This window comes from Galeopterus variegatus, unplaced genomic scaffold, assembly GCF_000696425.1.
Source record: "Galeopterus variegatus unplaced genomic scaffold, G_variegatus-3.0.2 Scaffold2168, whole genome shotgun sequence".
In the NCBI taxonomy this organism is placed as follows: Eukaryota; Metazoa; Chordata; class Mammalia; order Dermoptera; family Cynocephalidae; genus Galeopterus; species Galeopterus variegatus.
Genome location: NW_007728279.1, coordinates 236,682 through 247,299, shown reverse-complemented (window position 1 = coordinate 247,299; position 10,618 = coordinate 236,682). Strand labels below are relative to the sequence as shown.

The 10,618-nt window shown below is 57.3% G+C and overlaps 1 protein-coding gene across 1 annotated transcript in view; it reads right to left on the bottom strand.

Annotated features, from left to right (window-relative positions):
• Positions 1–10,618, bottom strand: part of SRCIN1 (SRC kinase signaling inhibitor 1) — a 46,580-nt gene that overhangs the window by 29,823 nt on the left and 6,139 nt on the right. The window contains exons 3-7 of the mRNA XM_008580836.1: positions 6,015–6,038; positions 2,167–2,362; positions 1,376–1,574; positions 889–982; positions 1–391 (exon numbers count right to left, since the gene is read on the bottom strand). The exon at positions 1–391 is cut by the window's left edge and continues 15 nt beyond it. Of these exons, the coding sequence (XP_008579058.1) occupies positions 1–391; positions 889–982; positions 1,376–1,574; positions 2,167–2,362; positions 6,015–6,038 (904 nt within the window). The remainder of the gene's footprint in view (positions 392–888; positions 983–1,375; positions 1,575–2,166; positions 2,363–6,014; positions 6,039–10,618) is intronic.

The window sequence follows — 10,618 nt, the reverse complement described above, 5'->3', positions numbered from 1 at the left end:
CCGCGGCCAGGCTCAGGCGGCCCTCGTGCAGCAGCCCGTAGGGGTCGGCGTACAGGCCCTCGCCTTTCACCAGCACCATGCCGCCCGCCTTGCCCGCCAGGTCCTCGTCCGGCTTCACGTCGCGCCGCTCCAGGATGGCGCTGGGGCTGGGGCTGACGCCCTGGGCGGCCGGGGCGCCTCCCAGCCGCTCGGCCGCGTGGTGCACCGGGCTGCCGGCATACGAGGGCGGCCGCCCCCCGGCGTAGGAGAGGCGTGAGCGCGACGGCGAGCCCGACGGCAGCCCCGACGGTAGCCCGGGAGGCGGCGAACCTGACGCCAGGTGCGGCGCCGGCGACAGGTTGTTGAGGCGCCGCGTGGGCGACGACTCCCGCGACGCGTACACCATCTCTCTCTGCGCAGACAGCCCCCCAGAACCCCACGGGGTTAATCACAAAGGAGATCCCCTGCCCCTTGCTTGAGGAGCCAGTATCTCCCCAAGGCTTAGGAAGTCCCCTCTGTTCCCTGCCTTCCCACTATCCTACTGCATCTTGGGCCCCTTCCCCATCAGGTCTCCCAACAAGGAGGAAAAAGTGGCAGATGGAAAAGCACCAGAGGGGCAACCCTCAACCCCCGCTGTGGCGAGGAAGGGATGGTTCCCGAGAGAGGCCTTGGAGTATCTAGAAGCCTGTTAGAGAAATCCTGAGTGGACAGGCCCGGAATGGAGGGGAACGTGGCAGATGAGACAGGGCCTCTTCCATAACCCCACAATTAATGGAGGCGACCCTCTGCCTTAACCCCTGTGTTCTCTTCTTGAAAGCTGGCCCTGGTCCCCGGTGACAACTGCCAGACTCTGCTCGCTTGGACCCCATTTGCCTAACCTCCCAATTGCCTGGGCGTCCCCAGCCATACCCGGAGGTCCCCGTTGGTGAGGTGTGAGCCAGGGAAAGCAGCGTAGAGTGGCTCCTTCCTATAAATCTTGATAATACTGCGATCCTGGATATCCCTGGGAGGAGGGAGGAGGTGCAGAGGGTCACCGCCCACCCCCCAGCCCTGTACAATGAGATGGGGCAGCTACTCCAGGCAGAGAGAAGAGAGTGGCAAGAGGGACCAGTAGCCCCGACCCCTTCTTAAGTCCTTCGCCTGCCACCCACACACACACACCCAGCAGCCTCCACCCGTCCACTTCCTCAGACTCAAACCGAAGTGAATCAGCGGGGCTGGATGATTTAGAGGGGAAGGGGTAGGGCTCAGATGACTGAGGAAGGGGGCGCGCCAGCAGCGCTCAGAGAGGTGCAGGGGGAGGCTGAGGCGGCGTCAGGAAGGGCCCGAGGGCTCCAGCACCCCTCAGAGGAGGAGTGTGGGGAAGCCCACCCCATCCCCCTGGGGCCACGCCCACCGGACGTCCTCCAGCTCGTAGAAGACGTTGCGAGCCTCGTCTTTGATGAGGATGGCGGTGTTGGGCGACTTAAGCATGCCCATGGTGAGCTTCTGCGGGAACATGTGCGCGATGAGTGCGTGCAGCGTGTCCAGGCTGCTGACCTCGTGCGTGATGTGGACGCGCCGAGTCTCCTCCCCGAACTGCAGGAACAGCACCCCTGCGAAGCAGACGCCGCCCTCGCTGTCACTGCCACCGCCACCACGACGCCCGCCCAGAGAGCGAGGGGGGCCTTCGGGAGCCGCCTTCGTCCCGCAGCGGCAGGGCCTGAGGCCGGACGCCGTCCCCGAGTGCAGGTGCACCCATGAGCTCCTCATCCTGCGGGCTGGGGCGCCAGGCCGGGCCCCCAGCCTCTCAAGACACCGTCTGGACCCCAGGGAAGTGGGACGTGGACGAGGAAATGGAATTGGGTGCCGGAGCAGGTGAGGCAGAAACTGAGAGGGAGTCGGGAAGGGTGGAGAGGTGCTAAAGGAGAGAGAGGTTGGAGAGAGCTGGAGGAGGGAGAGAGGTGAGGAGGGAGGGACGAGGAAAGGGGAACTGCCCCGGGACTGAACGAGAAGCCAGAGGGGGAGGACGAGCGTTGTGGGAGAGAGGAGGCTTGAGGAGAGGGAAGGGTAGGGCAGGGGATGCTGAGGGAGAGAGACACGGAGAGAGCAGGGCTGGGAGGAGAGACGGAGTGGGAGAGAGCAGGAGATTCCAGGGCGAGGAGAGCAGAGGGAGGAGCCTGGGGCTGGGGGGAGGAGGGGCGGTACCTGGCGAGCGCAGCTTGGTCTGGCTGGCAGAGCGGGAGAGGGGCAGGCTCTGTCGAAAGCGGTTCATCCTGCTGAATCCCAGGGGTAGTTCAGCCTCTGACATGGTCTCCAGCGACTCAGCCGAGGCATAGGACAGCTTGGCCGCCTGGTCCGCCAGCCCGGGCTGGGCTCCCTGAGTGTGGCGTGAGCTTCGGGTCTGCAGGGGCAGGGTAGGACAAGAGGAACCAAGCATGAGCTCCCCTGTGCTTGGCTGCTACTCCCATCCAGGCCTGGGGAGCCCGTCACCAGCCAGCAACGTGCACACACACACACACATTCACAGGACAGTTTCCTGGATTCCAAACTCGCCGTGTGGCCGCGGGAGAGTTCCCCAACCTCTCAGGGCCATGGCCTCCCTGCAGCACCCAGCAGGTAAGGAGTGGGCAAAGGACTCAGGCACCCTGGGAAGGCAGACAAGAACCCATCTGAGCAGGAGCCATGGGCACAGATGCTATTTTAAGCTTCCAAAGAACAACAACACAAATTTGTCACTGAGGTGAGCAGCAGAATCGTTGAACAAATTGGGGCATTAGTTCCAGACATTAATTAAGTGGCGGGTTTGTGAGCGGTGAATTTATTCTTCACGGAGTTCAGAGGGTTGGGGTGGGGGCGGGAAGCGGGGCCCAGGGAGAAAGCAAAGAGATCTAGGGACCCCAGGATACTAGCTTTGGGAAGTGTGGGCGCTCACAGAGCTAGGCACAGAGAATGTCCTTGATTTAGGGTGACTGGGAAAACTATCACAAACCCCTCAAAGTCAAGTGGACCCCTGTTTCAAACAGATACCTGCCTAGCACACACAATGCACATGCTAAGCCCAGTGTGATACGTATGAACACATGATACATGTGCCAGGCCTCAGCCCCTCCCTGCAAGGCACATGCTGCCACACGGCTGGCCAGCCTGGCTAGCCTCCCCAAGTACCCTACATGACAGCCACCTCCCTGAAGCTACAGCCGAGGGTGATATCTAGCAGAGGTAGAGAAGAATGTCACAGGGCAGCTGGATTGCTCTCTCCTTGGGGTGGGGATGTGTCACACTATGACTTCAATTGTACTTTAAGAGCTTACTTTTGACTGAAACCTGGGGCTGTCACTCAGGGCCACAGCCCCTGCCATTCTGCCTCAGTCCCCACTCTCAAGCCTGGCTGCTGTACAGAAAAAAACTCATTTATATAGGGGAGTAAGATAATGGATCAGATCTACATTATTCCATGTTATTACACTATATACATATTTTATATGTATTACATACACATATATTATCAAGAAAAAAACTGCCCAATTTTTCTGTAAAATAAATTGTCTATTTTCAACAACAAATCACTCAAAACCATTAACATTGGTTATCTCAGGGTTTAAAGAGAGCTTTTCTTTTTTACTTTAGAGATTTCTCTACAAAATTGTGTAAAATTTGCACAATCAGAATATATTACTCTTTTGGTAGGGGTGGGGCAGCTGGTCAGAATATATTACTTTTTATCATTTAAAAAAGACAACAATGAAAGAATCTCTAAAATGAAATCATTTATTCTCTCCTTCAGTTCCCTCTTTCCCCAAATCCTCATTAACCCCTAAGTAATCTCTATCCTCACGTTAACTCAGTCTTATGTTCCAATTGGATTAGCACTTTCAAAAAGACAGCACCTTCCCCGCAAAGTGGTCTTGATACGGGGACATCAGGGACTTTCAGCCTTGAGCACAATGCTTTGACCAGTGGGTGGTCAGGAATCTTGGGTGGAGGGAGGCAGGATAGGAACTGGGCCTACTTGGGGGGATGCTGGTGCCCAGACTTTAGAGGCTGTGGCTCAGCTTGAGGCTGGCCACCACGGCCAGCCTGTGACCCTCTCAGGGCAAGGAGCTCCAGGCAGTGTGGGGAACTGGGTCTGGTCTGGTGGTCATGGGGTTGCCAGGCAACTGAAAGGTCAATGGTTGCCAGGCTAGTGTGGATGAGGGGCTACAGAATTCAGGCAGCATGAGGCAGCTAGCAAGGATGAAGATCGGGGTGGCCACAGAGCCAGGGTGGCACAAGTGAGGCGCCGGTAAGAAGATGGAACAGGAGCCAGGATGAAGGGGGCCAGGGCAGGGATCCGGGGTGTTGCTGACTGCTGAGAAGGTGGGAACCCTGGGAGAAGAGATGCCCACCACCCCCAATCCACAAGTTCCCATCCCCATTCTGGTTCCATGGGCACCTTTCCATTCTCACAGCCTTTGTAGAAAACCCTCTTGAGAAGGGGGAAAACCTGCTAGCACTTCTCTCCATCCCTGGGCTGAGACAACAGGGCAGAGGAAAGTGAGACATCCAGCAGGACTTCCCAACCACAAGAGAGAGCTCAAGAGAACAAAGCAACTCAAGCAGAGCTCTCTGAAGACAGGAGGCAGTGAGCATCTGTCGCTAGCTGTTCCAGGGGAGAGATGACTTCTGGTCAGAGGTCAGGCAGAGGGAACCTTGAGTTGGGGGTGAGGGTCAGACTAGGATCGGAGGTTCCCAAAGGCTGTCCACAGACTGTGGCAGAATCACTTGGGAGCTTTTAAAAAACACTTTCGAGGACCCCACATTCACTGAATCGGAATCTCTGTGGGTTGGGCCCTGGGGTTCAAGATTTCTGGAAGTTCTTAAGGTGATTCTGATTTCAAGCCAGGGTCCATGATTCTGATCACTAACCAGGTTAGCTGCCATGCAGGCCTTGCTGTGAGCTAGACACTGTGCCTAGAACATGCATTATCTCACTTTATCCTATCTGTACAACTCTCTGATGCAGGCATTGTTGTTCCGCTTTACAGAGGAGAAACCGAGGCTGGGAAGATTACGTAACCAGCCCTAGGGCACACAGCTAGTTAGTAGCAGACTGGAACTCACCACCAGGCAGTTTGGCTCTCAAACTCTCTACACTTTCCCGCCTCCTCCAAAGAGACTATGCGTGACACCATGATTCTACGACTCCGTGATTCTCTGATTCGCGGACTTCTTACAGTGCTCTGGGAGAATGCATGCAAATAAGATGCTTGGGGGCTCTGGGATGGATGCCTCCCACCCCCTGGCACAATACATGGGACTCACGGGAGCCAGAGACTCCCATAGGCAAGCAGCAGTTTAACTTGGTTCACTCAGCTCTGAGCCTGAGTGCCAGGGAAGATGGAGGAGATGCCTGAGGATGCTCCCCCAGGGGTCAGCAGGATGCCCCTGGAGGGGGCAGGCAGCTGTCCAGCTCTGGATAGTCCAAAGTCTCCAGAGGCAGCATTCCTGAGCTTAGCCCTCCACCTGGACAACAGGTTTGGGGGTGCAGGGCCATGAGTCGCTTGCCTGGCACTGACCAGCTCCCCAACGGTGGAGAGTAAAAAGAGATGAGGGACCCATCATAGTCCTTCATCTGTGGACACTTCACCTCACTGGGAGGTGAAATCTGAGTTCAAAGAACAAGGCCCTCAACAGGATCAAGGGATGTAGGTCCCTAACTCGGAGTCAGCAGTCTCTCCAGGCTGGGGGAAATGTCAGGCAGCTCCTCTCATTCAAAATGCCCCCCATGGGCTGGGGAAGCCTGGGGACTGAGCATCTTTAACCCAGATCCCCAGCAGAGCTCGGGGGAAGGGTGGGCAGTCAAACTCCCACTCTGGATCCACAAGCCCCTGGCAAGCAAACCCAGACTCTCCCAAAGCAGCAGCCACAGCCTGCAGCCCCAAGGCCCACCGCCCACACCAGAAGGTGCCCGTGCAGATGCGCACCCCAGTGCAAAACATGTGCAAGGGAGGGGCAGGGGCAGGGGACAGAGAGCACATGCAGTCATCATGGAAGCAGAAGCATCACACACTGACCTTGAAACTCCAGTAGTTTGGCTGCTGATGGAAATAAGAGAAGAAATGGTTATGAGGGGGCTGGGAGGGAAGTGGAGGGGCAAGGGCCGGTTAGAGACCCTTGGAGCTCAGCACTTAGCCCTGGGACATGAGCCCTCTGCCCTCCCAGGAGCAGGAAGGAAGTAAGGCCTGGTACATCCATTTTCTACCAAGCCCTGGAACACCATGGTGCACCCAGGAAGGCCCTGCCTGAGCAGGGGAGCTCCACTCCAGATGTTGGCAAACCATGCATTCTAGCTACAGTAACTGTTCTTGGAGAATGGCAGATAAGAAAAGGCACAGAGAACCATGATACAGGGACACAGTTAGAAGAGGGGCACAGATCAATCTGAGTTGCGGGGTCAGAGTAATGGCATCTGGTTGTGGCAGGCCAAGGAAAATTTCCTACAAGAGGTGGCATTCGAGCTGGGTCTTGAAAAATGAGCAGTTGGAGACTGGGAAGAAAGGCATGCTGAGCAAAAGGCACAGCACGGGAAAGTGCCGAAGGGCAGGTGAGCGGAGAGCGTGCTGAGGGAATAGTCAATAGTCCAGTGTGGCTGGGGTGCAGCCTGGGAAAGTAGCAGATTAGGGCTCCGGGGATGGGGTGGGGTGGGGGAAAGGCTGAGGCCAGATGATGAGTGGCCTCAAACGCTGAGAGGAAGTGGTGGACAAGCAGAAGGCATCTGAAGGAGCAGAGTGGGATTGAACTGGACCCCAGCAGGGCTGATGGGGCAGAGAGTGGAAGAGGAAGAGGGAGGCCCATGTAGCAGGAGGGACCTGGATCATACACAAAAATGGACAGACGCCAGTAAGCTTACAGCACTGGGTAGTGGGTGGGGAGGTGTGGGCAGGAAAGGGAGCTGGGGAGTTTGGGCACCTGGGCAAGGCCCTGTGGCTGGACAGATGAGAGAGGAGGATTCCTTGCATCCCCCCTAATCTCTCTAGAATGGGGAGCTTGAGATACCTCCTCATTCACAGTAGCCTAGGGGTGCCCTGGCTTCCCTAGAGACCAGAAGTCCCTTCCAGATGGCTAAGGGCAAGGAAGGAGCAGCTCTGAGGCCGGGCTGGTTCTTGGCAAAGCTGAGGGCACCCTGCTGACCGGTGCCAGCCTCAGCAGGAAGACAGAGGCAGCAGATGGCCCAGCCCTGGGGTGCCTGGCACAAGCAGACAGATTGCCCAGGCCTTAGAGCCACTGGCAGAGGAGAGAGACATCAAGGGTCCTCGATTGGGGAAGGACACCATGCCAGGGTGTCCTGTGACACCTGAATGCTTTCATGTCAGGGAGTAGTCAGACAGGGGCAGAGTCGAGGGGCACTGCTGAATGGAGGCTGTGCCTAAGGCAGGTCTTTGGGGTGGGGGTGCCAACAGGCCAGGACCTGAAGAGGTTCATTGGCCAGGACTGCCCCCACCTGAATCACAATCCTCATCTCTCCTCCCAGCACTGTCTCCAAAAGATGAAAAAATAGTCACATGCCAGGCAGGAGAAGGGAACAGCAAAGTCTGTGCCCCAGCCAATGCCTGGAGTAATGTATGGATACAGGCCACCCCCATGTGTACCAGGGGATACCCACAGGTACTGAGGGGAATGGAGGGGAAACAAAGGGTGGAGTAACAGGCTCTGGCCACAGCTGCCTGTGGCCTTAGGAAGAGGAATTTAGCAGAGGGAGTGGACACATGGGGGGCAGGCAGAGCCAGGCAGAGGGTACCAGGAGGCCTATGCTGAGAGTCCTATCTGCAGACCCAGCAGTGATGGGCAGTTCTGCAGAGAAGGCCTGGTGTACCTCAGCCACCAGCACATGACACCAGGCACGAGCAGCATACATGTGGGTCACCCACAGCTACCCACCACATGCAGGCCCACGCAGCTCTCAGACACATCCTTAGATAAGGACATCTCCACAAACACACCCAGAGCAACAAACACACACCCACCAAGGGACACAAGCACATAGAGAGAAGCCCTCCATGGTCAGAAACAAACAGAAACTTGGAGACAGATATTCATATGTAGACCACCCCCACTTGTATGCAAACAGATCCCCTGCCGCCACAACCCTGACTTGCTCACGCACTCTCTCACAAGCACCACATGCGGTCACAGAACATCAGAGGGGTGGGTACCATTCACACCCACCCGCCAAACACCACACAGAGTCACAGAAACACACAGAACCATGGGTATCCCTTCACACAGAGATGCACGCGCGCACACACACACACACACACACCGGCTGCAGAAACACACACCAAGCAGTACACACATGATATACACACACGGCCTCAAAGCCACCCACATACCAACAGAAAGTCCCATCCCTCTTTCCCCTACTAGACAGGTCAGGGTACTCTTGCCACCTTGGCCACTGTCCCATGCCTATTATGCCCCAGACATCATGTGTCAGGGAGGTGACCTCTTAACACTCAAAAGACAGAAGATGCCCCCCCAACACATTGGACTCAGGGTACCTTGTGCACATGACTGGAACCCACCTTGTGCTCCTGGAGGGAGACAGAGACGGGGCCTGGCTACAGCCACATTGGCTATGCCCCCAGTGTGGGCCTGCCCCAGGGTCTCGAGGCGGCATATAACCTGGAAGGGACAGGTCACTAGCGGGGGCCAAGGGAGGAGACTGGGTAGCATCAGTGCTACAGGAAAGCCCAGCCGAGCCCTACTAAGGGGTAAAGATGGAAGAAGAGCTGTTTGTGCTTGGGGAAGGCATATAACCTGGAAGGGACAGGTCACTAGCGGGGGCCAAGGGAGGAGACTGGGTAGCATCAGTGCTACAGTAAAGCCCAGCCGAGCCCTACTAAGGGGTAAAGATGGAAGAAGAGCTGTTTGTGCTTGGGGAACTTGTATGAGTGACACTGGGATCAAAATCCTGGGACTTTTGGCTCTGATCTGTAGAGCACATTTGAGTGACCCCTTCTCCCCTCCTCCTGCCCTCCGTCCTCCCTCAGGAAAGTGGGAAGAATGATCCTGTTTCATGGTGGCCCTACCAGGAATGAGACACATAGTCTCCTGGCAACTCAGTGTCCTTAGAGGGGAAAACCGTAGTGGGGAGAGGCCTCTGGGGACACCTTCCATCCCTGTCTCTGTCTCTTTCCAGGGTGTTAACCCATAGCACAGCCTTGAGCAACTGGGAGCAGAGAACTCCTCTCCTGTTCTCTAAGGCGGGGGTGTTCTCCCAGTCACTCCCCATCCAACTTCCAGCACCCTCTACCTCCTCACCCTCTTCCTGGGTGTCTGTTCCTCCTGCAGTGCCCAACATAGTGCCTGATATATAGCTGGCCCTCAACAAATAATGTGACAATGAATGAATGCTAATAAAATAGGACCAGCCCACTGGAGGAGAGGATGTCTCTGAACACTCTGGTCTGGCACCACTCCCTCCATCTCCTGGCACCCAGCACTGCTCAGTCTTCTGGGCTTTTTTCCTGAGAATTTCCCAGCACCAGAAACCCCCCTGGAAGGAGGGCAGAGAGGGCAGGAGGGGCCCCAGAGAGGTGGCTCCCCAGCCCAAGCAAAACCTCCAATACCGAGGCAAAGCTGTCTCCCTCCCCCATACTCAGGGAGGGGTCTTGCCTTCCAGGCTTGAGTAGAGGAAACCCTGCCAGGGGCGACCACTTGTGGCGGAGTCTTACAGGAGCTGGGGCACGATGAGAGGTGTTCTAAGAGGATAAGATGGAAGCCAACCATCCCTAGGTACAAGGCTTTCAGAAATGGGGGAAGGGGAGCTTCTTTGGAGACCCAAGGAAGCCAGGCCAGGAGTCCTCAAACTCCCTGGTGAGAACAGGAAACAGCTTCTTCCCTCTGGGGGCTGAGGAGTTAACTCCTTCTTTCCCTCTACTCTACCGCTGGTAGTGGGGTTCCTTTCTCTCCCTGCAGTTGGACCTTTCCCCCCAAGCCCGTGCCCTAGGAGGGGCAGGGCTATGACCCTTGGGAGCTTTAGCCCAGCCAGTTGAGGTCCCTCCACTCCCCTGAGATGTCCCCCGTAGGTTAGGTGAGTGCAAGATCCCTCCTTGACCTCCAACCCCGACGATGCATGTTCCAAGGAGGAAAGACAACCCACGGGTCTGTACCCCAGCTCCTTAATCCCCTGTCTTGGCGTGCACCGGCGCACACACCCACCTCTCAACTCCCGTGAACACGAGTGCACGTAGCACCCGCCCCCCAGGCTGGGGCTAAGCAACGGGCCACCGCAGGCGCCAGTCTCCCACCGCGATGCACAGGCACGACCCTCCCCCCAAGGCGTGCGGATCGACACCCTCACCTACCCCTTCCCAGCGCAGAGTGTGTGCTGGGGGGAGGACTGCTGCGGGACCTGCGCTGCGCCGGGGGCAAGGGCTTGCCCTGGGAAGGTCATGACTTCCTGAGGTTGGGGGAGGGGGCGCCCGCCGCATTTGGGGGTAGGGGCCCGACCCACGCGGAAGGTATCTAGTGCGGTGGGGGAGGGGAAGAGGCGTTTCTCGGGGATCGGGAACCCGCAATGAGCGCCCCCCACACATGGACCGGCCCTTGATGTCGCGGAGCGGCCCCCCCCATCTCCGTGTCCCCGCCCCCAGCCGAATCCAAGGCCGCGACCCCG